This window comes from Brienomyrus brachyistius, chromosome 9, assembly GCF_023856365.1.
Source record: "Brienomyrus brachyistius isolate T26 chromosome 9, BBRACH_0.4, whole genome shotgun sequence".
NCBI classification, from domain to species: Eukaryota; Metazoa; Chordata; class Actinopteri; order Osteoglossiformes; family Mormyridae; genus Brienomyrus; species Brienomyrus brachyistius.
This window is the reverse complement of record NC_064541.1, coordinates 27,881,268-27,908,572: the sequence shown is the minus strand read 5'-3', so window position 1 is coordinate 27,908,572 and position 27,305 is coordinate 27,881,268. Positions and strand designations below refer to the sequence as shown.

At 50.0% G+C, this 27,305-nt stretch overlaps 3 protein-coding genes and 1 long non-coding RNA gene across 9 annotated transcripts in view; 1 reads left to right on the top strand and 3 right to left on the bottom strand.

Moving 5' to 3' along the window:
- Positions 1 to 127: 127 nt before the first annotated feature.
- Positions 128 to 12,827, bottom strand: gsk3ab (glycogen synthase kinase 3 alpha b). Of its 4 annotated transcripts, none has more exons than XM_049026866.1 (11): positions 11,734 to 12,827; positions 7,741 to 7,928; positions 7,437 to 7,520; positions 6,949 to 7,059; positions 4,075 to 4,205; positions 3,650 to 3,854; positions 3,371 to 3,466; positions 3,054 to 3,240; positions 1,180 to 1,257; positions 849 to 890; positions 128 to 704 (listed from the first exon to the last, which is right to left on the bottom strand). In XM_049026866.1, exons 1-10 carry the CDS (start codon positions 11,906 to 11,908, stop codon positions 859 to 861), a joined length of 1,287 nt encoding a protein of 428 aa, XP_048882823.1. In that variant the 5' UTR covers positions 11,909 to 12,827; the 3' UTR covers positions 128 to 704; positions 849 to 858. The 4 variants fall into 4 exon arrangements, with proteins under 4 accessions (XP_048882823.1, XP_048882822.1, XP_048882819.1 ...); XM_049026865.1 differs by having other exon boundaries at positions 128 to 701; XM_049026862.1 differs by lacking the exon at positions 849 to 890.
- znf526 (zinc finger protein 526) lies at positions 12,828 to 18,922 on the top strand. 3 transcript variants are annotated; one of them, XM_049026860.1, is made up of 8 exons: positions 12,828 to 13,036; positions 14,196 to 14,545; positions 15,038 to 15,207; positions 15,298 to 15,399; positions 15,529 to 16,334; positions 16,417 to 16,543; positions 16,631 to 18,286; positions 18,366 to 18,922. In XM_049026860.1, the coding sequence occupies exons 2-8, from the start codon at positions 14,236 to 14,238 to the stop codon at positions 18,537 to 18,539; spliced, it is 3,345 nt and encodes a 1,114-aa protein (XP_048882817.1). In that variant the 5' UTR covers positions 12,828 to 13,036; positions 14,196 to 14,235; the 3' UTR covers positions 18,540 to 18,922. The 3 variants fall into 3 exon arrangements, with proteins under 3 accessions (XP_048882817.1, XP_048882818.1, XP_048882816.1); XM_049026861.1 differs by having other exon boundaries at positions 12,828 to 13,157; XM_049026859.1 differs by having other exon boundaries at positions 12,828 to 13,269.
- A 1,270-nt stretch (positions 18,923 to 20,192) lies between these two features.
- The window catches only part of LOC125749523 (protein capicua homolog), a 36,284-nt gene continuing 29,171 nt past the window's right edge, over positions 20,193 to 27,305 (bottom strand). The window contains 7 exon segments of the mRNA XM_049026858.1: positions 20,193 to 22,402; positions 22,510 to 22,641; positions 22,723 to 22,857; positions 23,041 to 23,192; positions 24,091 to 24,248; positions 25,505 to 25,842; positions 25,937 to 26,413. Coding sequence (XP_048882815.1) covers positions 22,092 to 22,402; positions 22,510 to 22,641; positions 22,723 to 22,857; positions 23,041 to 23,192; positions 24,091 to 24,248; positions 25,505 to 25,842; positions 25,937 to 26,413 — 1,703 coding nt within the window. The 3' untranslated portion in view covers positions 20,193 to 22,091.
- Positions 26,420 to 27,297, bottom strand: LOC125749526 (uncharacterized). Its single transcript, XR_007399945.1, has 3 exons — positions 27,011 to 27,297; positions 26,635 to 26,800; positions 26,420 to 26,592 (listed from the first exon to the last, which is right to left on the bottom strand). It is a non-coding gene; the product is annotated as an uncharacterized LOC125749526 (long non-coding RNA).

Here is a 27,305-nt window from a genome sequence, read left to right as displayed (position 1 = left end):
AGCCAGGAGGGGAGCCGTCAGAAAGCCACACCACGGGATTGTCACATGTCTACAATTAGCTCACAACCATTCACTATGGTGTTTATTCCTTGGAAACCAGGTTTCAATTATTTATAAAAACAAAGTGTGAGATTCAAATAAATAAAATTTATTTTCTCTTTAAAAAAATGAATGAAATTAAAAAGTGGAGATTACAGACAACATGCCCCTTGAAGATGCCCTGCTATGCCCTCGGTTACCGCTGCCGCTAGCAGACGTAGGTCTGATCGCTGACGCAGACCTCCAGCCTCGCACTGCACGGAAATCCCTGGGCGTCCGCCTGGAGGTAGCTTATACTGACCTGACCTAACCTGACTGAAACTCTACCCTACTGCATAACTACGATGAACCTATGTGTTAGAACTGTTTTTTCACTTAAAGGGTAGGGGTTACAAGTTGTGGGGAGGGGGGGGGGGGGACATAAAGATGCTGAACACTTGTTTGCATGTGTGCGTTTGCTTGTGTGTGCGCGGTGTATTGTGTGCACGTGTGGTATTTGCTTACTACAGTTTGGAGCCAATGACATTGGAAAATTCTGGAGGAATGGGAGGGTAGGGGGGGGGATTTGACTGACAGACAGATAACGAGGGCTGTTCAGGTGCTGTTGCTGAGAGGTCCAGGAGCTGAGCTGGGCTGGGCTGCACTGTCTGAGACACTGCCCTCTGCTGGTGGAGAGAGGAAGCTTACATTAGGTACTTTTTTTTTGCCATCCCCCTGCTCCACAATTGAATGAATGCAATCGCGCGAGCTTAGGACCCTGATGCTGGGCAGTCTCGCTGACTTCCCTTTACATTAAGAACAAATGTCACCTTTGTGCTTTCATCCCATCGAACTGTTTGCCAGATTCTCATCTAAAAGGCATACAAGAGTAGACAGGTTTTGGTATTGGGTTCAAGTTTTGATATCTGATGCCTACCCTAAGCTCTACAACTAGTGAGGAGACGACAGATAGCGTGACTAACATTAAGATATGCAAACAGGGCACATTCATGCTTAGATGCATTAATAATTCCATATTTAAGCAAACATCTTGAAGGGACTTAGGAGCTCGCCTAAGCCTTTAACAGCGTAATTGCAATTGGAATGCAATTGAAGGGAAATTTGTTCTTAAACGGAGCTGGTTTGACGGTGGCGCATTACCGTGAGAGGGAGGCGTCGACTGTGCTCGGGCGTGTGGAGGAATGAGCGTGGAGTTCAGCTGGGGCTGGATGGAGAGCTCTGTCGGCGGGGGGGGGGAGAGGGTGCATTAGCAGGGAGTAGCACGGCCTTCCACACACTGACACGGCGAGACTGTCACACAGCTGTCAGGAGTGCTTTGAGAAGCCCGGTTTCCCTCAAAAAAAGCAGCATTCGGACCTTTTGAGCTAAAATGCAGCTTCCCGCCAACATGAGCACCAGAGAACAGAGCAGCGGGACAAAGGAACATGCAGGCTTCCCATACTGCCCTCTAGGGGACAATAAAAGTGGTGTTTTAGCTGCCTGTCTAATAGAATAAGAATACTTCATTTGTCCCCTTGGAGAAATTCTCTTTTCACCTCCCCAACCTTGCTGTACACAAGACACACAAGGACAAATATCAGTGAGATCAAGCTTAGGGGTCACAGTCTAGGGTCACACCTGGAAGGGGAGATTAAGGGCCTTGCTCGGGGAACTGAACCAGCAACCTTCCGATTACAAGCACAGAGTTCTAACCCACTGAAGCACACACTTCCCCTTTAAATTTATATGGTATATTAATTAGCATGTTGACTGTGTACTTCCCATTAAGAGATGTTATCTCAAACCCCTTTACAGGGCGAGATATTTTACTGAATACCTGTCCTCCCTCACAATTACGAGGACCGTAAAACTTCTGCCTTCAGCAATGAACCTGAGATTTGGACACTACACCAGGACCTGCTGAACAGCCATAAGCTTCCTCTGAATCTCCTTTTTAGTTCTAAACCCACCCACCCCACCCCAGAAACTGCATTGTGCAAAATACAAGGTCATTTTTTTTGGCTTTGGCCCCCTCTGGACAGCAAAAAAGTACCATTGGCTACCAAAGTGCTTAATGCTTATTTACATATTACTCAAGTTTAGTTCAACCTAATTGTTTATATTAAAACCTCAGGAGTGAGCAGGCACTCTGCAGGGTGCTCCTTTTGGACCTTATACTTCCTGTCCTTCATGTGAAATCACTTTTCCATCATACGTCACTTTCCACAATATGTAACAGTTTACAGTGGACTTTGAGTAACATTTTACTTCATGTGTGAATGACCGTGCACTAGTAAAAGCGAACTTGCTTTCATCAGCTTGGACTTCCGGGCGAAATAATGTGCATAAAATGAGGAAGATGTGGTTGTTGGGAGCAGCACGTTTATTCTGGAGAGGCTACGCTGGTTTGCCGGGTCGCCATCATAAGGGTCCTTCCTTAAATACTGAAAGTTAACGATGGTCAGCTATCCCGTGCGAGCTGCACTAAGAGCAGACCAATGGCACTTTTCCTTTGCCGCCAGGAGCCAAACCGCACCGCAAACTGAGGGGAAACCATCTGAGCTGTACCTGCGTTGATATGGCCCTGCTCACTAGCAGGGCAGAAAGTATGACCAAACAGAGCTGGCTGCTTCACCACCATCTGGAGGGGGAGGGGGGAGCGGATCTTTATCAAAAATAAAATCAGTCAGTACGTTTAGTCTGTCTGGGGCAGCGCTCATAGTAGCACTTCTGCCGCTGAGGCTCCAGCACACGTGTATGAATATTCACAAAGCAGCAGGCACGCCTCGTCGATCCCGAGGGGACGCAAAGGCGGGAGTCTTCGCAGCAAAATAAACACAAATCTAATTCATAAAAATCACTTCCATTCAGGCAACACTGACCACCTTACCTTAGGTGCTGAGACTGGGGGGGGGGGGGGGGACTTCTCAAATCGAAACCTCCAGCTAACCTGCAGTTAACCTGCAATGTTGGTGGGTGCAATGTTGGCTGGGCCACAGACCGCCGAGGGGGCAGGTGGGGGTGGGAAGACCTACCCACGGGGCTGAAGTTGAAGAGCAGAGGCAGCTCCCGGCCACTGGGCAGCCGTGCACTGGGCTGCCGCAGCTCGTCAAAGAAAGCGTGAGCGCAGGCCTCCAGAGGGGACAGTCGTGTCACCGGCGTGTACTCCAGCAGGCGGGAGCACAGTGCTATGGCCTCTGGAGGGGTGCGCGGCTTAAACACCTGGGGGGACAGGACAGGGTAAGCACACACTCACCAAAAACAGAGCGGGACAGCAGGTACGAGGACCTGCGGGACAGCAGGTACGAGGACCTGCGGGACAGCAGGTACGACGACCTGCGGGACAGCCTACCTTTGTCCAGGGGTGTGCTTTGATCTGTGGAAACTTGAACTCCGTGTAGTTGGGGTTCATTTCTCGGATCTGTTCCCTTGTCGGGGTCCCCAAAACCTGAGGTGGAGAGTTATGGTGGTTGCCGGAGCTTAGGCTTGGAAATCAGTGTTACCGACCCAACGCAATGCATTTAGGTTATCCAAACAAGCCATTTAACCCACTCTGTTAAAGACCAGATGTGCCACTAGGAAGCCCAACTCAACCGATCTCTCAGACCAAGTCACACCATCCCTGGCTCACCTTGATGATTTCCACCAGCTGGTCCACTCCACTGTCCCCGGGGAAGATGGGCTGTCCCAGCAGCAGCTCAGCCAACACGCACCCCGCGGACCAGATGTCGATGTTGGACGTGTAGTCAGTGGCCCCGAAGATGAGCTCGGGGGCCCGATAGTACCGCGAGCAGATGTAGGAGACATTGGGCTCCCCACGGACAAGCTGCTTTGCACTGAGGGGAGGGGCAAACAAAAACAAACTGGTTTTGTTTTGAAACGATCCTAGCTGCCGGAAAAGCTCAGACTTCGCACAAACCACCGTCAACACTTGGTGCAGTCATCACGGTCGGCGAATGACTACGCAGCGCGCGAAGCCACGGGTGACCAATTGATGCAGTCTGATCATTAACGATTATCAGCAGTAACCTACATCTCCTAAACGGGGCGACTCACCTGCCGAAATCACACAGCTTGAGGATGGCAGTCTCAGGGTCCACCAACAGGTTCTGTGGCTTGATGTCTCTGTGACAGACCCCCTGGGAATGGATATAGGCCAGGCTGCGGAATAGCTGGTACATGTAGACCTACAAAGGAGACAGGACAGCCTTGGGCACACAGATGGCAGCCCCAGACCACACAGGCACTGAAGGGACACACTTCATGTGGGGGGGGATTCATTTCTATGCCACAGAGGAGTGAGAGGAAGGCGACGGAGCACGGAGACATGAGCCCGTGGGCCGTACAAGGACTCATTTACCATAAAACAGTAGAGCCTGGACACAGAACAGGCCTAAGGGAAGGAAAGCTGTCAGAACAGGAACAGGGGGTGGACATGCTGGGTGTACAATCTCAAGAGCTCAGACACCTGGGAACTGCTGGGACAGGATATACATGCCAGCAAGTGAGGCATCAACGGGAGCACATCCGTGTCTGCAGCTACATGAGCCTCTATAAGATTACCACTGTAAAAGGCTATATGAACATCACCTAAACACCATTATAGAGGAGAACAGCTGCCCCTAGGGCTGGATTACGACAACAGGCCGCAGCACGTTGGATTACAGCACGGTGTGATTCCCCCATACCAGAGGGCTGTTTCCCAATAGCACAGACGAGCGCCAACCTCTCACTGACGCCCCATCACCTCAGCATCAACTGCGCACAGGAAAACCACGCAGGCCTGCAGGCTTCGCTTCAGCTTCCGTTTCCTGGAACATGGCCCCTCGCAGACGGCTGTGACCGGAGGAGGGACTGGAGGGTCAGTGATTTTGCAGTCACGCGACAGGTGGCTAAAAGCCTGGCGTTTGTCTGCAAAGCGACTGAATCACCATCTTGGCCACTGGCCAGAGTAACACAAAGGATTAAGTAGGATTCACCAGCACAGTGGGCCTTTGCTATCTATCACTCGACCACCAGGAATTGTTGGGATGCTATTTACTAGCCACTGGCTACCCAGAGTTCTTAGGCAAGGTGCATGTGTCTCAGGCTAAGCACAGATCCCCGTGGAGGAACCCAGAAGGCACCGCTCCCTGCGGCATGATAAGCTATCACCCAGCAAAACACCAAAACATCCACTTTTTAACCCCAGAGCACAGTTGGCAGTTCAAAGACATTATAAAACATGAATAATGCTGGATTAAGGACTTAACAGATCTGTTGGAACCAGAGAGCAATCGATTAACAAGTACCAATGAACCACCAACTGATTTAGACCGGCAACCACAGCAAGGGCAGCCTTAGGAGATCAGGGAGATGGACCGTCAAACAGCAGGGTGAGAGACACTGCAAGGGCAGCTTTGAGCACTGCACAGTCAGACAACAGGCTTTGATAAACAGGCTTTCATAGTGACCTCCAGAATTTATGGCACCCTTGGTAAAAAATAACCAAAAGACGACGGAAAAAAAAAGCCTGCTGTTCATTAGCGTGATATGTTCAAATCAAATAAATCTAAGCTCTCATTGAGGTAAACTTATACACAGAAAAATCTTCACAGTGCCAAGTCTTCTTTTTAAATGGTAGATGAAAACAAATCCAAGGGATTTGAGACCATTCCGCCACATGAAATCTCAAGATACTTTACAAAGTTAGACCCTGGACCTTACTTTTAAGATTTCTCTTCAGCTTGCACCACAAGTTCAGTGGTTTGTGTCAGTGTAGCGCTGAGAAATCTTGATTCTGTGGTCTGTGAAGTGTTTTTTTTTTAGATGTGGAGGAATGCTTTGGATCTGACAAAGACTTAACCAAGACCAGTCTTAACATCTTGGCAGAGTCTCAGATTTGATGGAGACCATAATGCCATGTATCCATACAGGATTCTCTGGGCTTTTGCAAGAAAAGCAGAACCACATTAGCACATATCCACAATGCTTCAAGGTGGGGATTAGATGCTTGTCGTCATGACTTTGACTTAACGTCAAACCCACCTCTGGTGTTCGTTGCAAAAAAAGATCTTTTTTGTTTTATCTGACAAAATCTACGTCCAATCAAGACTCCAGTAATATTTAGCAAACTCTGGGAGCTTACATTTGCTGTTTGACGTCAGCAAAGGCTTACTCCTACATGGCTGCCAACTGTTTCTTTTGGATAAAGGTGGCATCTGGTTCTGAGGACTTGGTAACCTCAGGAAGCAATCAACTGCTGCATTGTGTGTGGAGAACAGGCTTCTACCAGGTAGATTTATCCAGTTACTCCAGACTTAATTATTGCTCTAATAGAGGAAATGGCAATTTAAGTTTGCAGCTATTTTTTAAGGCATTGCCAAATTCACGGAGGTCAACAGCCTATTCATTTCATTCTCATTTCTGTGTTCTCTGGTCTTACCTGTGCTGGTGGATACCTATGGGGGTTTGACTTGCACGTAACCTCATATTTATACCCCAATGGAACAGAAAGTAGTGCATCACAGCTTTAGGGTCCCTAAAAATTGCTTGTAAGGTGTGCTTGTAAAACGCAACATATCAACGTGCAAATGTTGTACTTTGTTCAAGGGAATTTTCAGGGGTGCCAATAATTTTATTGTACTTTGGAGAAAAAAAATAAATCACATTTAATATTTGGTCCTTATTACCAAGGCTGCCAATGACTTTGGGAAACACTGGACTGGTAGACCTGCAGCGTGAGCAGGAATGTGTACATGGAGACAGACTGCAGATGATGAAAATGAGAAAGACAGACTGCAACTTCCCAATGCCAATTTATCCAGCATTCAGCTCCTTTGCCACACTGATTGGCTAAAAAGACTTTAAAGGTAGATGGTTTACTTCTACATAACACACACACCTGGTGTGATGCCCTCCAGTTTCAGAGGGAAAAGGGAGAGTAGTTACCTTGACGTAGATGATAGGGATGGTGGTCTTGGCCTTGTTGAAGTGCCGGGCCACCCGGTACACTGTCTCCGGGACGAAGTCCAACACCAGGTTCAGGTAGACCTCATCCTTCTGCGGAGAGAAAGCTCCTCAAGGTCAGTGCCTTCCTACTGCACAATAACAGCTGCACAGTCTTCAGCTTCTTTTCTCCAACACAGAGGGCTTTGCATTATTCTGGTCCCCATAAGCTATGCTATTTCAATCAGGATGATACCATGTTACTGAACTGTCTATTCAGTACAACAGAAACACCAAGCACAATGGTAAAAAAAAAAAAGCAGATTCCTTCTGAGATGTGCAAACTCTCAGCGCTCACAAAGAAAAGGTGGATTTTCCATGAACAAAACTACCTGCACAAACACTCTCCGTTGATTTTCTCATAAGGATGCAGGGGCTTAAAGAAGGGTGAATCTGGAGCATGATAAAATATCCCACCGCCCCGTCCTCACCTTCTCCCCGCTCGAGTAGAAGAAGTAGCGCAGCCTCACGATGTTGCAGTGGTCCAGCTTGCGCATGATCTGCAGCTCCCGGTTCTGGGCCAGAGAGACACAGCAGAGGCTCTCAAAGTGTTAAAGCAGCATCTCAATAGCCCCAGTTTGAGCCTGACGCCCTTCTGCCTTCCGGCTGCACGTCAGGCACAGTAACACTGTGTCCTGATCCCTCAGGCGCATGTCATTAGCCAAACGGGCCTCGCTCTCGGTACTCCCTGGGATCTCCCGAGCCGTCTGAGTGAGGCTGCTGCCAACTGCATACCTTGAACCTCTTGTCCTGCAGGACCTTCTTAATGGCCACCATCTCCTGGCTGTCGATGAGGCGCGCCTGGTACACCACGCCAAAGGAGCCGTTTCCAATCACCTTGATGTCCGTGTAGGACACCTCCTGCGGGCGGTCAGGCCCTTGCCCGGGTGTGGCCACCACCGTCGTCACCTTGCCGCTGTCCCCTGGGAGAAGCACATGGATTGCTATGACATCGCAGGCGGTATCTCCTACACACTTAAGTCACCCCCAGATCCTTAGAGATGAGACAATGCAGTACTCGCTCATGCACCGCTGCCTTGCCCGGTGCTCACGGTCCTGCATTCCTGGGGGACTTACACATGGCACTTTCCTTCCAAAACCCAAGACCTTAGGCTCTCTGGATTGCGATGAGGCACCACATGGCTGACAGGAACTTGGGAGCACATCGTCGTGACTCGTGGAGTCACAAGAACAGTGGTACTGCCCTCCTGTAACCCTAACCAAAAATGGGCGTGTGTATGTTTCCCTGTTCTGATTGGTCAGATTATGACTTGGGCAACCCGATCTGCTTTGGCCGTCATATTTGCACACGTCATCTGACAATAAAAAAAAACGAAAGAAAAAAAAAAAAGATCTACCAGGTGTAGGGTGCAGACTGCAGGGTAATGGAACACGAAAGTCATCTGCGGCAGGCTGCCCTGCAGAGACAAGTGCGGCACTGCTGTAACGAGTGAGAGAGCTCATCTGCACAGAGCATCTCTGTCTACATGCTGCTTCTAGCAGAAGACAGGCTTCTCTCTCGTCTTAATGCCATTCTCTAAAGAGACGATAATCCCCGGAATGATGTCTTCACGGGAGCGGTCAGCTCAGGATGGACCGGCACCACCGGGGATGTAGACCATCCTTGCCACGAGCGCCTCTCTGACCAAACACGCACACCACTAGCATATGATTCTTAGTTCTAAAGGCATCTCCAGCACCAAACAGACTGACTGAGATGAAAAGTGATCAGCCATATATGGTTGGTTAATGACTGTGAATGCAGATTTTGTCCAAGAGGGGGGAAAATGCTGCTCCGGTTTCTCTGTAAAAGTTTTCTTCTTGAGAATAACTACAAAGATCCCAACAACAATTTCCAGAAAAAAACCACTAAACAAAGAAAATATTAAACACCTCTCACAGTATAACTGCGCTCAAACCGTACATTCAGGAGGAAATTCTGGGTGACATCCATAGGTACAAAGCAGATCTGCACGTCACAATGCTGCCTATAGCGTTACACATGAAAACAGGAAGACTCACCTGACCACAATTAAGCATTAGCCTCCATTCCAAAAACTCTCCAAATCATTAAAAATGAACATCAAGATATTCCCTTTAATAATAAATGCAATAATGAGTAGCTAAAGAATGTGGATCCCTTACGTTAATAAAACATTGATAAGCGCGACTTCTCACTTTCAGAGTAACTATCCCATTCATAACATGCCAAATTAGTAACCTTCTCCAATCTTCTAAATTTAACACTGAGTTTACTGAATATTATAACAAAAAACATGCACCCGCTTCGTTACCTGTACCCCTGCAGGGTCCATATCTCCCAGTTTGTTTTGAAAGCCGCTCAAATTAATCCCAACACGTTTACGCACCAAAGACGTTTGACATTTTCTCTACACTGGGCAGAGCGACCGCAAAGCGAGAAAAGCCAAAGTCCCAAATAGCAGAGATAATGTTCCCTAGCGTTGCCCCTCAAACACCCTGTCGAATTAGAAATGCCTCATTATTCCCAGTCCTCGTGTTGATCTGCAGGGTCTATTGCTGATGGATAGGATAGATACAAAACCTTTTACAATAATTATTTAGAAAATGTATATCCAATTAGATTAAAAGATGGCTCAAAAACAGAAGCACTGCAGCACTTACACTAGAGAAGCAAACGCTTGCATTTACTATCAAAGCACTTTACAGTCAGGTTACCCAAACTGTGACTCTATACCGTAAATCTCTGCTGCCATAGCCAGAGACCAAAAAACAGATAAATGACTTGATATCATCAGCTGCTTCCGACTCATTCCCCTGTCAACCAGGTAAAAAGAGGCATTAAACTTCAGCAGACTACAAGAACTAATTTTTAAAAAAATCACTGCTGCACTTCACAGCCTCAGAATTATTTCCACTATTTCTATATCACCATCACACCAAGCTCCTTTGTTTTTAAACATGTCCAGCGATTGGCCCCAGCGCTGAGAGACACGACAGACGGTATTGTTAACTCGGAAATTACAAAATCGGCAGGCTCGCGTCAAGAAAGTCCCCAAAAAAAAAAACAACAGGAGAGAAGATCTTAGGGAAGCAAGACTCAAATATACACCTCGGTGTACCTGACATTGATACTGCGAGGATCTGAGCCGAGTCCTTGTCCTTTTAGTTCCCCAAAACCTGGCACACACACTCCAGCTGTGCCCCTGCCGTTTACCACTGCCAGACTAAGAGTTACACAGCCAAAAGCGCACACTGACATGCTGCAGAAGTGCACCACCGCTCAGGACGATCGTGCACCTCACCTCCATTTTTCAACTAAGTGAAACTCTTTTTTGCAGACATGCCAAATTAAATTAACACCATGAAACCGTTCACTAGTCTCTCTAATTACATCCGCTTTATAGGCACCGAAGTGGTGAGCACGAGCACCGAGATCACAGTCACAGATCGATCCATCGAACGATCCAAATCAAGTATCGCAACTGACCTTGCAGCAATCGGGTCAAACTGAACCCTAGCTACTTATAAGTTTTCAACTATCTACATCACCTACACTGGCCACTTACACACCCAAACATCCCATACACTGGCCACTTACTCCCCTATACATCCCCTACACTTGCCACGTACACACCTACATATCTCCCACATGAGCCTTTCCATAACCACAAGTTCTGGCATGATCATTCTTAAATATCTTTTGTCTGTCGATATAAGGACAAACTGCTGCAATATCCACTCACATACCTGCCACTTCTAACAGAGCCCACATATCAGTGGCTATCTAATAAACACAACAAACATTTCTACACAGTATTCAGTGGGTTTCAAACTTGACAGTAGTTGACAACACAGGTCAACAACCACACTGGTGAACCAGTCACATTCAGAGAAAACCATACTTGTTAAAATGCATAAGGCCTATAAATCCACATGAAAAAAATATGTAGAATGTCACCTGTAAAAAGTCTAAGCATTTCCCTTAAGAGCAAACATTTGACTTGTTGCGTTGTCGCACGTCATACAGTATACTAGATTAATAGAATTTCGCGTTTGTTAATGAATGTAATAAGGCAATATTCCCTGCATCTAAGATACAGCCGTAAAAGGAGATCACGTTTCATTTTAGTATTAAAGATAAACTGAAGAATCAGGGAGGCAAATGGAAACTAATTTCGGTATTAGATTTTGCCATTGCAAATTCACAATTTATTTTTATTTCTTCTTAAAGCAGTAGATCCGATCGATTGCGCTAAAACAGTAACCGATACCGTAAAGTTCCTATGGTTTAGCACGTAGAAGCCCCGCAATGTACTCGTTACTGTATTACCAAGAAACAACTTCAATTCGGCCGGTAAATACCAGTACCCAGATTTCGGCCCCTTTAGCTCCAGGCAAAAAAACAAAAAGACTTATAGCCCAAGTATTCGTTGTGTACCACAAGACGGATCTTTATTCAATAAGTAGTTTTCTCGTCTTATTTCGATTAGTGCTTTCCTTCCTGCCTCCGACGCCCATATTTCCTCGAGGCCTCTCTCCTTTTTCGATTAAAGCCCGTCGAAAATAGCTGTTGGGAGAGCATCAGAGCTCCTTATCCAAATGGGCCGTTCGCAAAATAAGAAAAGAAAAACTACACAGCTAGCTTGGCATTTAACTCCATTACATGATCTCTCACTCCTCGGATCGTGTTACTTTACTTAGCAGCCCCGTTTCCCCATAGTTTTAGATTATTAAATAAATACTCACTGCCCAGCTTCAAGTTACCAAACCCTGACGAGCTGCTCCCGGAGGCCTGCGAAGCCCCAGTCTTTCCTGCGGCACTCCCACCAGCAACGGCCGATCCGGCGGCGGCTGCAGCGGCTCCGGGAGCGCCTGGTGGCTCGGCAAACGAGCTGGTCCTGGGCCGCCCGCTGCCGCTCATATCTGTGTGCTAGGGTGTCGGGGCAGGGGGGACGAGGGGTCGCTAAATCGGGCCAGACGATTGCCGGATGTGTCTATTTTGACTTTTAAAAAAATCGATAAAAGAAAGGCGGCATTAACACGGTATCGGTGAATATCTTCGTCTATCCCTCTCTCTCTTCTGTCTGAGCAGTTAGACCGGACGCACAGAAACGCACCGCTACGCGCATTGCCTCATGGGTAACGAAGTCCGGACAGTCAATTCATTAGAATGTTTGAATAACAAAAGCACTAAAAAATAATAATTTATCCTGATTAAATGTCATTTTTTTCACATTTATACAAAACTTTAGATTGAATTTATAACAGAAAAAATGCTTTATTTTACAATGGTGTCTTAGGCAAAAAGCAGAACCAACACACCCCTACTCGTCCCAAAGTGATAGGACTTATGGGAAATGTATTCGTTTCCCGATTGAAATTGAAGTTATGGAGCTAGTCTTACTTCACAGACCATTTTTACTTAAACTCCATACCCTAAACGCTGCACAGCAGCTAAATATTCTATTTACGAATATTGACAAATTACTTAGCCAAGTGATAAACTAGCCCTTTCACTTGTTGTCCGAAACAACATATACAAAACTGACTAAGAAGATAGGATGAAATCCCACGGGCTATCAACGAAGGATTGAATGCCGAGTAAACTTAAAAATGTCAGAATTTCCCCGTTGCGTTCTGGACAACATGCGGTACTTTTTAAGTCACGCTACCACTTTAATCGCTCATTTCTCCGTAATGGCGACATGTAACCTTTTGCCGCCCCAAACTACGTCAGCTGAAAAACTCCAATCCGCCCGGCATGGGCCCACATGGAGAGTGACAGGCCGTCCGTCCAATCAGCACCGCCTTAAATCACACGGACAAGCCGAGGGGCGGGTCGGCGCGGAGACAGAGGGAGATCGGCGGACAAACGTTGTATTTCGGCTTCCTTGAACGTGTTTATACTGAGACGTTGAATGCATTTTAAATAGTCGGATAAAAGCCGGAGGAATTTTGCACGGTGTCACGACAGAGAAGGCCACACTGCATCCTCGGCGCGCAGTGACAAGTCACCCGCACGGGGGACTATACTACAACTGTAACAGAGGTAAGACGGTGATCCGGGAGGGAAGGAAGGCCCGGGCTTGTTACAGGAGACCTGCGGAGAAAAGTGGAGAGCGCCGCCTGACGACCGCTTGGAACCGGGGCGCCGCAGCCACGAGAGAGCGGTGCGTCTCAGAAAGGCAGGGGAATCTGGAGAGCGCCACCGTTTGCTCGCCACGGGCCATTACACAGGGGTACACGGTGGAGAATGGAGGGAGACGAAGTGATCGGAGAAATGTGAGTCAGGGATAGAGGAGTCGTGCTTATCAACGTGGACTGAATATTAAGTAAACAAGCAGCTGTTTTCTTTTTTAAAGCATTCTCACATCTAAGTCTTCAGTATACAGTCAAGCACACGGTTTTTAATAATAAACACGCTTCTATATGTGCGTACGTCTGCTGAAGGGAGGTTTTAGCTAACTAATGAGTACTATACCATATGCCTAGTTGAATGTATTGGGGAGAGTCCTTAATAGAGACCGATCATTTTAAATAGCCAGATTGGTGTGTATTAATCAAACCGTTTGCATTTGTGTACAGTGGGCATAGCATGCGGCTTCTGGTGCCGTGACCAATGCCAGGCTATGGATTTAGCCAACTCATTCTGTATCATAACCAGAAATGTGAAATCTGGAAGCTGACTGAAGTGAAGTCAACGGACATCGATCAAACGCCCCGAGCGAAGCACGCCGAGCTATAAAATAACAATTAATCTGTAAATTTAAAGTGCGAGTATCTCTACTCATTTGCATAACCTTGTTATTATAACTTTAATCTCCTTATTGTTCTTGACATAAAACGTAAAGAAAGCTGTGGTGGGAGTTAAACATATTTTTAGAAATATGTTTGGGTTGAGAAAACATAGAATTCAGATTCATTAATGTGTGACACAGAATGCCATGTGTCCTTTGTAAGTGACACGCTTTGAAAGATAAAACGAAAATAATACATTAGACAAGCAGGAGTTAAACTTAATGAAGACTTATCATTAGTTATGTTTTATTTTCCCAAGGCCCACTATTGGTATGATTTGGGGAATCAGACATATACACCAACTTTATGTCCTTGTGCATTTGGACATTATACACACCACAGAAAATACACTTTTCAGACACAGATTAGTATGTATATTCATCGGTCTTTTTCCATGTTTCTACATGCAGAAAGTCTGCGCCCCTCCTGTGCACCAGCCCCGCAGTGACAATGGGTGACCAGCAGGAGGAGATGGAGGGCTTGTACGTGCAGCACCAGTATATGTGCAGCGAGTGCCACCAGCTGTTCAATACATTGGAGGAGGTTCTGGTGCATCAGCAGAGTCATACCGGCCCCGACGGCGAGGAGGCAGAGGCGGCGGTGGCCGTGGCGGGCAGTACAGACCCCCACCAGGCCCTGGTGGGCCAAGGGGAGAGCCAGTATCAGTGCCTGGAGTGTGGAACCCTGCTGAGAAACCCAGAGGAGCTGCTTCTACACCAGGAGCTGCACATGAGAGAGGGGGCGGTGGAGGCAGGCCAGGGTAGGTGGGGGTTGGGGGGTCAGAGAAAAGTTTTTGTGAAGGGCCCTCGGAAGCACTAGACAGCATAAAGGAAGCAGCTGTGAAGGAATAGAGCAAGTGTCTGAGATTGGGCTCCCAGAAGGCAGTGGGTGTGCAGTTTGTCGTTCCCTTAATTACATAATTTGCACAATCAGTATTTTTTTAAGGTGCTCTTTCAGACGAAAGAGCACCCTAAACACCCTAAACAACTACCTAAGCACCCTAAACAACTACCTTGTTTTCAGGTAGTTTTGCGGAAGAACTTATTCATCAGTTATGATTGTATGTTTATTGTGTTGGGGGAGCTTACAGTTGGGGATTAATGTGCTTTTGAAACCCCAGGATGGGAGGCAGCAGTCAGGAGGGTCTGTTGTTCTGGGACGGAAGTTGAAGATGCAGCAAATTGTTTGAGGTTTGGATGCTGAGCTGAGGCACTCTGAGTAGGAGGAATGTCACGCGCATTTCCTGTTCCAGAGCTGTGTGAGGTGGTGGCAGCCGGCGAGTCGGGAACGGCGCCCCCGCTGTCTGGCCAGATACAGTACCAGTGCCTAGACTGCCTGGCCCTCTTCGATACCCCGGAGGTGTGGTTGGCACACAGACAGACACACAACAAGAGCGGAGGGCAGAGCAGCAGCACCGACACCGTGAGTGACTCTAAGTGAAAGGCCGCCAGCGCGCGGAGAGAGGGCAGCACCTGGCTAACAGCCACGCCATGCTTTGTCTTCCTTCTCCAGGAGTTCGTGCTGCAGGCCGACGGCACTGTCACGCCGCTGGTCAACGTTCAGAATCTGATCGTCAGTGAGCAGCAAGCCGGGGAAATTCTCACCCTGGCCCAGGTGATGACGCACCCATGTCAACTGCAGAATTTCAGCCTCTGTGTTCTATCCTTTCATGGACAATTTTTGGTGTGATAGGACCGCATATCACTGACCCCATTTTCTGTCTATGACCCCCCCCCCCCCAAGGTCCTGGCAGCCCAGCAGCAGCAGATGTCCTCCCTGCCTTCGACACCACCCCGGACTGCTCTTCTCCCATCCGTGTCCCCCGTACAAGGCTCGGCAACCCTGCAGCTGCAGATCTGCACAGCCCAGTCTCTGGCAGATGGTTCGGCGGGGCCCCCCCTCCGGAGGGCCAGGCTGCTGCCCCCGCTTCTGCCTAGCCCGTTGGAATCCAACGGTGGGAGGACGGTTGGTGTGGCGACGGTTCCGATCCGGTCGGCGGAGCCCGGAGAGGCGAAGATGGACGATGAAAGCCAGGTGGTCATCATCCACCCCTACGAGTGCTCCGAGTGCGCCCTACTCTTCCAAACACCCGAGGACTTCCTGCAGCACCAGGGCGAGCATTTCCTGGGCCAGGACAAGGAGAGTGGGGAGGAAGGGCTAATGGAGGGCGAAGGGGATGACGAGGATGAGGCAGAGGATGGGTATCGGCTGGGTGAGAGCGACCACCCCGGGCAGGAGAGACTCAGGGTGGTGGGCACCCCCCAGAGACGGCAACAGCTCGGCCTGCCGCGCCCCCGCCAGCCCTCTGCCGCTGTATCCGTACCGCTGCAGTGCACCGAGTGCCAGCGTACCTTCACCTCAGCCAACCGGCTGGCTGCTCACCGCCGCGTCCACGAGCACGGCACGCACGAGTGCCCTGAGTGCGACAAGGTGTTCAAGAAGCCGGCGTCGCTGCAGACACACATGCGCACGCACTCTGGCGAGGCCCGCTACCTCTGTGTGGACTGCGGCCATGGCTTCACCACCGAGATGACGCTGGTCATACACAGGTAGGTCACCGCTGGCCAGCGGCTGTATCCTGCATCGGGCAGGCCGGGCACCCAGCACTTACGCGTCCGCCTCCCTTCATAGGAAGACCCACACGGCAGAGCCTCTCCATCGCTGTCAGTTCTGTGCCAAGACCTTCACCAACATGACCAAGTTCCTGTACCACCGGCGAACACATATGGCTCGGGCTCCCTCTACTCCCATTACCATGGTATGGCCTGTTCGGACATGTGACTGGGAGGACGTGCTGGTTCTGCGTCTGTGCGTGTGATCTTACTGTGCTCTCTTTGCCCGACAGATCCCCACAGTCCCCAGACACCTGCCCCTGTCACACCTCAGCGTCTTGCAGAAAGCCAGGGAGCAGGATGAGGTCGCTACCAGGGAGCGGGAGGCCGCGGCCATTGCTGTGTTCACGCCAGTGGAAGCCGAGGCATACGGCGACCCCTGCGGGGTGGAGACTGGTACTGCGGGCTCCCAGAAGGAAGAAGGAGCCACTGCGGCCGGGGAGGAGAATGGGCTGGAGCCAGAGCCTGACCCGGATCAAGTTCGGGGAGCACAGGGCAGCGAGATGTCTCACCCCACCGACATGGCCGATGTCCTGGTGGGAGACTCGCAGCCCGACTCTTCTGGACTGGCAGCGACCCTGTCCCAAGCCTCCGAGTTCCCGTGCCCATCCTGCGGTAAGGCGTTCCCTTCGCAGCTGCGGCTGGTGCGTCACCGGCGCACGGTGCACGTGGCTGAGCGCCGCTTCAAGTGTGGCGTGTGTGGCAAGCCCTTCAAGAAGCGCATCCATGTGCGCAACCACCTGCGGACGCACACAGGCGAGCGGCCCTTCCAGTGCAGTGACTGCGGCAAGACCTTCTCGTCCCTGGCCAACCTGTCGCGGCACGGGCTGACGCACTCGGGCCTGCGGCCGTACCGCTGCGACGTCTGCCACAAGGCCTTCACACAGTCATCCAACCTGCGGCAGCACCGCCTGCTGCACTCCAACCCTCCTCCCTGTCCCTGCCCTGACTGCCCCGCCACCTTCCTGCGCCCAGCCAAGCTGGCCATCCACCGCTACACCCAGCACCCCGGGGCCCCCGCACCATACCCTTGCCCCCACTGCCCCTCAGGCTTCCTGCGTAAGCGCCTGCGGGATCGCCATTGCCTTGAGGTGCACCCTCACCTGGCTCACGCTGACACTCCCCCCGACTCCCTCTCCATGCCCCCCAGCCAGCCTCCACCAGGGGGCGATTCCCACCTTCCCGGTTTGGTGCTCGCCGTGCCAGCGGAGGGAGGCGAGACCTCCAACGGGGCCAGCATTCCTGGTCCACCGGAAACGGCAGCCCCAGTTTGCCGTGGGGGTTTGGACTGCACTATGTGCGGGAAGCGGCTAAACTCGGCGGCCAACCTGCGGCTGCATCAGCTGAGCCACACCTCCAGGCGTCGCCGCGCAACCTCAGCGGCTGGCCGTACCAAAGGCCACCAATGTCCCGTGTGCGGCAAGCTGTTTGTGTCCTCGTCCGGAGTGGTGCTACACCAGCGAGTGCACACCGGCGAGCGGCCCTTCCCCTGCACGCAGTGCGGCAAGTGCTTCCGGCAGAGCACCCACCTGCGGGAGCACCTGCGCACCCACTCGGGTGAGCGGCCCTTCCGCTGCGAGCTCTGCGACAAGAGCTTTGTACAGAGTATGCACCTGGCCGAGCACCGGCGCACACACACCGGCGAGCGGCCGCACGTCTGCCTCATCTGTGGCAAGGCCTTCCGGACGTTCTCCAACCTGCGCAACCACCGCAAGACCCACGCCCGCAACCTGCCCGAAAATGGGCCACAGGCCGCCAGCACCGCTGGCGAAGGGGCAGCGGCGGTAGTGTTAGATGCTTCATCAGTGGACCTTGCGGGCGCAGTACCCGGAATCTGTCCTCAGGGGGAGCCGCAGGTTATCCAGATACAGACGCAGCAGCTGCAGCAGGTAAGGATGAACGTTCACGAGCCTAAGTGTAACCAGAGGCTGTGAGAAGAGAGCTTCATATCTCCTGTCTCCTCCTCAGACCCAGAACACCCCCACCATCATGTGTAATGAGTTCGGGGAGACGATCGCCATCATTGAGACCAGCGAAGGAGGGGCGCTGCCCTTGGCGGAGGCCATCGAGATCTACCACACAGCCCTGGAGAACAGCCTGGGTATGGACTCCATAACGGTGGACAGCCTACAGCTGCTCTGAGCACTGCAGTCGACCAGTCCCATGGGAGACTAGGGCTAGTAAAATAAAAGAAATAAAAACAACTAAAAAAAGTAGTCAGAAGCGACTGAAATGTGTGTATAGGGGGTTTGGTTTAACAATCATATGATAAGCCTCGTAACAGAGCATAATGCACTGCAGAAGTGAGCTATACACATTGAGCTGTTGTGCACACACACGCTGTAAAGACCAGCATGCGGCGGGGGAGGGCAGGGCCAAGGACTCTGCTTCCCATGTGGTCTATGCATCCCTCTTTACAGTTTGTACATTTTTTTTTTCTTTTTTGTAAATGTGATTTTTACTTCAGCTGTTAAATTGAATCTCATTTCACTGTAAATAAACATGACAGTGCTGTTTGATACCAAGCTGCAGTCCTGGTCCTCTCTTGCTGCCTGGCCTCCGAATCCAACAAAGCAGCCTGGGAGGGCAGCAGTGCGCTGTACGGTCTGGCTGTCTTACCTTTACAGCTCATTTAAGATGCGTATCCAGCCGCACAGATAGTAAGAGGCTTGGGCAGAACCGTCGCTGAACAAGTAAAACTTAGCAATGTACAGGCAGGAAGTTTACGAATGAGATACATTCCTCAAGTCTGTCTTTAAGCAGAATTAGTAGGCAAGTCAGAACAGCTAAATATGGGTATTTAGTGTTAGTCGGAATCATGAAAAACATTTTGAAATGAATTGTACAGCACATAATGATACAGAAATAAAAGTAACCGCATACAGTACTTAACTGCGCCTCAAGCTGACGAACCGCTGATCCTGTTCGATGTTTTCATGAGTGTCACAAAGTATTGCGTGCATTATTATAAACCATTGTGATTTTTATTATAATAGCATTTATGGCAGTGCATTCGCAAGTGCGAGTTGTAAGTCAAATGTTATTAACCTATGGGACTGCCTTTATTTTCACAGCTGCATGACAGTTGGGAATTTGGGGTGATTGCTGAGCCCAGCCCTTCAGGAGTGTTAACAGCGCCTCTTGATGGATTGAGGTGGCTGGTGAAACTCCACTGGTGTTTCATAGGTTGTGAGCTGATTGGCCCCGACTTCCTGTCTTTACATCATTGCATCTCTATGGTGTCTGGATGTCTTAATTCAAAATGTTCTTAAGTAGGTAGCCCTATTGCCTCACATCTCCAGGGTTGGGTGTTCGAATCCCTGTGTGTGTGCAGGTTGCATGCTGTCGTACTGCACAGGTTTCCTTTCACAGTCGAAATATATGCAGCTGAATTCTGGTGAATTGGCCCAGTACATGTGCCCTGTGATGGACTGGTGTCCTCTGCCCTATGCTTCCTGGGATAGTCTCTTCATCCCTGTAGTGGATAAGAGATGATGGATGGGTGGAAAATAGACTCACATGTCAGTTATGCAAAGATGTGTGAAGTATTTGTAGGAATGGGTTTTGCACTCGATAGACAGGTTTTCCTTCCACAATAAATCCTCCATGTACAAAGCTGATAGCTCAGAATTCAGAAAGTTGTGTTTGGGTAAACTCGTAGTTGTTCTAACTGCATCACTGCTGTTCTTGGAATACATTTGGGGGACCATCTGGGTGGGCACTGTTCACATGCTTGGGTAGGAGGAGGGTAGTCACTGTCAGCATCTCACAAACAAACTACAAGCAGCCAAGGTGCTGTGTTAAATCTTTATTGTCATTTTATGCTGCTTTCTATGTAAGAAATATTGCACATGGTCAACATGCCCATTTAGAAACCAAGACCCCTTTTATCATCATAACTGATCAAGGAGCCAACACACAAGTGTGCGGCAGCCATGATCAATCGCATTTTATTCCAGATTTCTGCACAAGAAAGAAGCCAATAGATCTTCATTTTCATCTTGTCCCATGGACATATTTTTCTCACAATTCTTCTCTTCAGTCCTTATAAAGCGCTATTAAATCCTGACCGTAATAAGCCGCTATCTTACGGCTACTCTGATTACTGAAAGAAACCAACTAAAAAGTTATTAATATAGACTTTGTATATTTCCTCAGTAAAACAAGGAGTAACACAACTGTTAATAGTCATAGTCATTTATTTTTTTTTTATTTTACAGTTTTATTTTCGGTAACGGCGTTTTTAATATTCAATTATGCATTTTTTCTGGATTTTTATAACGAGTCCCGTGACTCTACAGTAAATATGTACAACACAACCCGTTCCTGCACAGGGGACAGCCAGATACCAAGCCAGGCTCCCTGCCCATAAACACTCATGCCACACTCGCCCACAGGAGGGCGTAGGACAGAGCAATAAAGTGACAAGACGAACGGGGAGGGGGACAATGATGGCAGCACAGGGATGGAGGGTGGGGGTCACGAGGTTCGCCGAGAGTATCAAAATAATCTTATGTTTTTTAAGCAGTTACTCCCCTTCAAACACCACACGCTGTAAGGAGAAGGGGAGAGTTTAAAGAGGGAAGACAAAGGAGGAGTGAGAGAGGAGAGTGGCTGTCCTTCATGCATGCTCTCCAAAACACAAAGGAGAAGATGAGAAAACAAAACAGCAGTGAGGGCTAATTCTGTGGGTAATACGCATCCACAATAACAGTAAGAACAATAATAATAATAATAATAATAATAATATAATGAACTTGAGAATCACGTGAGTCAATTTAAAATCAAGTTTATATTCCTTTAAAAAGTTAAAACTCTCTGCTTGCCTTCAGGGGAAATAAGTCCTTCCTCTTCTTCATCCCTCTGTTAGGTTTGTTTAGATTTGAGTTCAATTTAATCTTAGCCACTGCCGGGCTGAACAGTCAGGGCCCGAGAGCGGCGTTCACGGATCCCCCGCTTCCTTCATGGCCGTCCAATTTGGCCAATCACAGGAAGGCAGAAGCTCCGAACTCCCCCCGGAGCTCTCAAGTAACTGGCCCTGATTGCCAGCTACTGAAGAGTGGGAGGAGCTAGTACATTTTTTTTAGAGGCGGAGCCAAATGGAACAAGATGTATATGTGGTTCTCCATTCATCAATGTGATCTCCAGCCAATGGGGCTCAGTCTTTCAATGTCCTGCAGAGCTAAATGAGCCAGTGACAGGTGGAAGAACTAGACCCCGCCCCCTTTAGTAACCAAAGAACTACTTTCCTCTAACCCTCATTTAAAAAAAATAAAAATGAATGACTGCCTGTAAAAAGACTGAAAGAAACAACGCCAGTCCAGGACCCCTTGTGTGTCCTGTATAGCGCCACGTGCCCAGCCAGGCCGGACTGGGCTAGCAGTGGGAACTCGCCCATTCGGCGTCTCCGTATCCGTATCTGGTAGTGAGAAGATCTGTGCCGTGCATGAAGAGTCTCTGAGGAAAAGAAACTCAGTGCGCTCACTTCCGAAACCCTCATCCGTCTCCCTGCACGCTACACCCTTCCAAAACAACCCACCCCTCACCCCCCACCGCTTTCTGAGCCGGCACTCTGGGCTGATGAGACAGGCAGGTCCAGGCACAGGCAGAAAGCTAGGCTTTTTTGGGGGGTGGTGGGGGGGGGGGGCACGGGACCAGCAGCCATCCATCAACCTGTCCCACCTCCTGCCAGGCTCATCTGCTAGACTCCTGCGACTCGCTGGCGCCCCCACGGTGCTCTCCGGGGCTGTGTGCTCTCTCCAATGCTGCTTCCTTCTCTGACAGCTCCACCCCTAGCCCTCCTTCGCCTGACGGGCCGCCGGAGGGTCCTGGGAGGGAGACCAGGTCCGAAATCCCACCAACAGCCCCAAGCCCCGAGCCGCCGGCTTCGGAGGGCACTGCCGTTTGCATGATCTTCTGCCGGACCTCGCGGATCTTCAATTGCAGGCACACTTTGGTGGGGAAGATCTCCGCATAGCGGGCCTGGAAGGCGGCTGTGGCCTGAGCTGCATTCGGGGGGGGGGGGGGGGCAGAATCGTTAGCATCAGAAGCAGTAGCACAGCGACTCGGGGGGGGGGGGGGGGGGGGAAAGACTGAGGGGAGGGGAGCCCACCTGTGGGGAAGAAGCCATGTTCCTGAAAAAGCTGCATGACCAGCGCCCGTCTCTGGTCCAGGGTCCGGCGCAGGGATGAGTATGGCACCTTGTCAAACTCCAGCTCCCCCAGGATGTCCTCGCCGTCAGTTCCTGTGTCAGCAGACAGGGCCCTCAGGAGAGTCCATGGGGAGCAAGCCCCACCCACCTAGCAGGGCTGCAGGGGACACTCACCTGGCCGCTCGAAGGTGAAGATGTCACCCTCGCACTTGGCAGCACTTTTGGGTGTGTTGGGCTCCGAGCTGCAGCTGGACCGGCGCCGGCTCTTCCTCTTGGGTGAGACAGGATCCTCCGTGGATGAGTCCAGGTCTGCAGGCGGCACGGCGTGGTAGGAGGGTTACAGCCACAGCGGCTCTGACTAACACGTCTCCGAGTTACTGCCTTCCATTGACACCAGCCTCTGCTGCATCCTTTAGCCCTCCCTGTACGTATTACATCTTTCCCTCACTCACTCTCTCATTCACTCCCTTCCTCCCTCCCTCCCTCGCTCACCAGTGGAGTTCTTCCTCTTCCTGCGGTAGCTGCCCAAGATGGCACGCGGCGAGGTGGCCAGGCTCTGCAGCGTGGGGGATGGTAGCACCTCTTCCGGTCGGAACTCCGGCAACTCGGCAAAGCGTTCCTCGAACGCCACCTCTGACAGGACCCTGGACAGAGTGCGACGAGCTTTAGGGGGTGCCATTCTATCACCTTCACGTCCAGCCTAACAACATGTGCCGATGCAATATGCTGGACAAAACATCTTTTAACTACTTATCTAAAACCGGGACACAGAGAGTCTGGGGCTGATCCAGGGCAGCACGGGCAGGGGAGGGCAGACAAGCACTCAAGCACTCCAAAACCCTGGAGGGCAAGAGGGCGGCTATGGGGTGGATATTTAAGACCTAATCAGCTGAGGGCACACAGCACCCGGAGCCCTTGATGCCTGTAAACGCCCCTGCAGAGATGCTAATCAAAGGGACAGAGCTACACCATTTAAACCCTTAACGCAGGGCCATACCAGCCTTCAAAGTAAGACACCAGAGCTGGCAGGCGGACATGAACTGGGGGGCAGGGGCTGATGCTAATGAGATCCAATCAGGAGTACAAATCCGGTCATGTGGCCACCACTGCCAGGGAACAAAGTCCCTTTTGTTAGGCTCTTTGAAGTAATTACTAGTGAAATGATTTCTTTCACAGACAAAGAGGGTTTTTTTCAACTGAAGCTCAAGTTTGCCAAAAAGAGCATCTCTTCATAATTCATAGAGTTGCCTTGTTATCAGTCATTGCGCACTTTCAGGGGGGGCAGAGAGTTTGCAGCACAGAGAGTCCGGAGTGCCTTTGCTCATACTAGGGGTGACTGACCCTGCGATACAGCGAGCTCACATGACCCCTGGAACCCATCACTGCGCATTCACCCTGTATAGGGCTGCCGTGCTGTCAGGACACAGATCCCCAGTTGCCCAGTCTGAGCTCAGTCGACGTTCCTGCTCTGACTGGTTGACTGACGCTGACTCAGCCAATCCGGGCTAAGATGTGATCACTACGACCCCACCCCCCACTCACTTGTCCACGGAGTCAAAGGTCTTCTTCAGTGGTGGAGGGCGAGCCTTAACCTTCTTGGGCGGGGGGGCATCTTTGTCGCTCTGTGGAGGTGGCAGTGGGGGGTCAGGACCGGACGGAGGGGGCAAAGGAGAAGATGGGAGGGAATCCCTCCATCCAGCCTGTACAGGAGAGAGAGACAGAGAGAATGTATGAGAGCGAGGGAGCGATAAGCAGCTCTGCTGTGACAGCCGCACTTCATATCACTTTGCTATGAAGTGCTTACATGCGCCTTTGTGATCATGCAGCGCTCGTACACACTCAGGTCCACACAGACACATACACATGCAAGCACACACGGATATGCACACCAGGGTCAGATATATAAAATTTTGCCTGGGGTGGCATAAAAATTTTAAGGGGTTGCAACCTGAAAACACACTCAAGTATACATTTATGATCTATAGTATTTTTATTAGATTTTATGCTGCAGTTTTAATCGAACAAAATAATTTGCTTCCCCACATTTATGCCACGAGTTTGATTATGATCGCTGGATCCCGCCCCCAACTGCATGAATATTGCTGCTCCTGTGTCTCGCTTTTGTTCAGCCTTATAGCCTACGACTGCAACCCGTTTTACAACATACACGCATACCGTTATTTTAATACTCATTCGGTACATGAAAGTATCAGTGAGTTTGACAACTCAATATTATCAAGCGATAATAACCTGCAACCGAACTGAAATATGACATTGCTTTTTAGATATCGCCCTGCCCTGTGGAAAAAGCAGAGAACTGATGATATTTACTAATTCATATGCTGTTGATTCATGTGAACTATATTTACATAATTAGGATTAATATTACCTATCTCACAGTTGCTACATTGGGGTTTGAAGCGTATGCCCTGTGTATACTGGAAGGTAGGGCTAAAGTGGAACAAACCATCATTTATTGGAGGGGCAGCCTACCTAGTACTCTGAGCTTGGGAGAACCTAATTATTAATTGTTTGATTTATATAATAGCTACGCCACTCAAAACTAGCGTGGCAACCCAAAGGAAGGGGTGGTAGCACACACACAAACATAGGTCCCCATAACGTCAAAGTAACATTTGGCCCCCACAATGTAATATAAACCTAATACACACAGACACAGACACACACACACACACACACACACAAAATCACCTAACCCCTGCTACTAACATGAATAGTGATATTACACAATCACAGTAGGGTAGCTAATGTACATTCTTTTCACAAAGGAAACACCTGGTCCCTCGTTTTAATCCACAGTTATTTTGCAAAATTAACAACTGATGTTAAATAACAGGCCACACAAAGGGAATGGCCCGAGGCCCCCCAACAGCGACCACTGTATCTGCCTGCCTTCCACGCTTGTGCCACATCCACATCACCAGCTGTGTCTCACCTCCTTGGGACCTCCCTCCTTGCCACGGCTAGGAGCGCTGTCCCCCACGCCGTGGCCCTCCGGGGGCCCGTCTGACGGTCCCTCTTCGGGAGGGTGGGATGCAGGAGAGCCGACATCCCCGAGCCGCTCCGTCTCAAATGGGAAGCGGCTGCTTCCCCCACTAATGCTCTCCTTCTCTCTCTCCCTCTCTCGCTCCTTCTCCCTCTCTCTATCTCTCTCCTTCCCCCGGCCCCCTCCTTCATAGTTCCCCACAGGGATACTAGCGACTGCAGCTTTCACTTTCTGAGGGGTCCTTGTCTGAACAGAGGGTAATTTGGGGGTGCCCGGAGCACTGCCTGCTGGAAAATAAACAAAATGAAATTTCAATTAAACAACAAGCAGGAATAAAGGTAAGAAAAAAAAAAAGAAAATTAACCAAGTAAGGCCTCTTACCAGTATGTGAGGGCACGGAGGGGCTAGTAGCCCGTAGAGATGCTCCTGAACCACTAGAGGTCTGTACTGTGCTTCCGCTTAGCTTGCTGGAGGACTGAGAGTGAGGCTGTCTCTCCAGGGGTGAGTGAGTCTGTGCGTGTGGCGGCCTGTCTGGCTGCGAGTACACCTGCACGTCTGCCTGCCTATCCGGCTGCGGGTGGCTCTGCCTCTCCGCCCCGGTGTGCGCCCCTGGCCTGTCTGCGTGGGGCTGCGTGTGCTTAGGCAGGATGTGCGGGGAGAGGGTGGAGGGGCTGGACACGGTGTACACCACGCTGGGGGGCACCGCCGCCACTGACACCACCCCTGTCGCTAGGGTGACGCTGGGCGGAGGATAAATGGCAGTAACTATCTGCCCCCCACCCCCAGAAGCAGGGGATGGCAGCGAGGAAATCGGGGGGCAGTTTGGAGACTGAGCAGAAGCCAAAAGTGGTGTCTGACCTGGGACAGGAGAAGGGGAAGGAGAGAGAGAGACAATTGCTGATGAAGGTCTTATAGGCTAAACCGAAACATGTAGCTTAACACTTAGCCAGCTCACTTTAACATTCACTAAATTAATCTAAAGTCAATCTGTTCACCATAACACTCACTAGGCTCAAAATAATGCCCAGTCGGCTCACCTTAACACTCACTAAGCTCAAAGTAATGCCCAGTCGGCTCACCTTAACACTCACCAGGCTCAAAGTAATGCCCAGACGGCTCACCTTAACACTCACTAGGCAAAAAGTAATGCTCAGTCGGCTTACCTTAACACTCACTAGGCTCAAGGTAATGCCATTGGCTCACCTTAACACTCACTAGGCTCAAGGTAATGCCCAGTCGGCTCACCTTAACACTCACTAGGCTCAAGGTAATGCACAGTCGGCTCACCTTAACACTCACTAGGCTCAAATTAATGCCCAGTCGGCTCACCTTAACACTCACTAGGCTCAAATTAATGCCCAGTCGGCTCACCTTAACACTCACTAAGCTCAAATTAATGCCCAGTCGACTCACCTTAACACTCACTAGGCTCAAAGTAATGCCCAGTCGGCTCACCTTAACACTCATTAAGCTCACATTAATGCCCAGTCGGCTCACCTTAACACTCACTAAGCTCACATTAATGCCCAGTCGGCTCACCTTAACACTCACTAAGCTCACATTAGTGCTCAGTCAGTCAGAGGTGGAAATTTCAGGTCCAGAAAGTAAAAATCCAGGCCACGGTTTTGTTTCAACCAACTAATTGAGTACTTTGTGACTGGATTTTTACTTCCTGCATCTGAAATTTCCACTTTAGGAGTCAGTTCACCTTAAACAAATAACTGGGCTCCTACTGACCCATTATACTGAC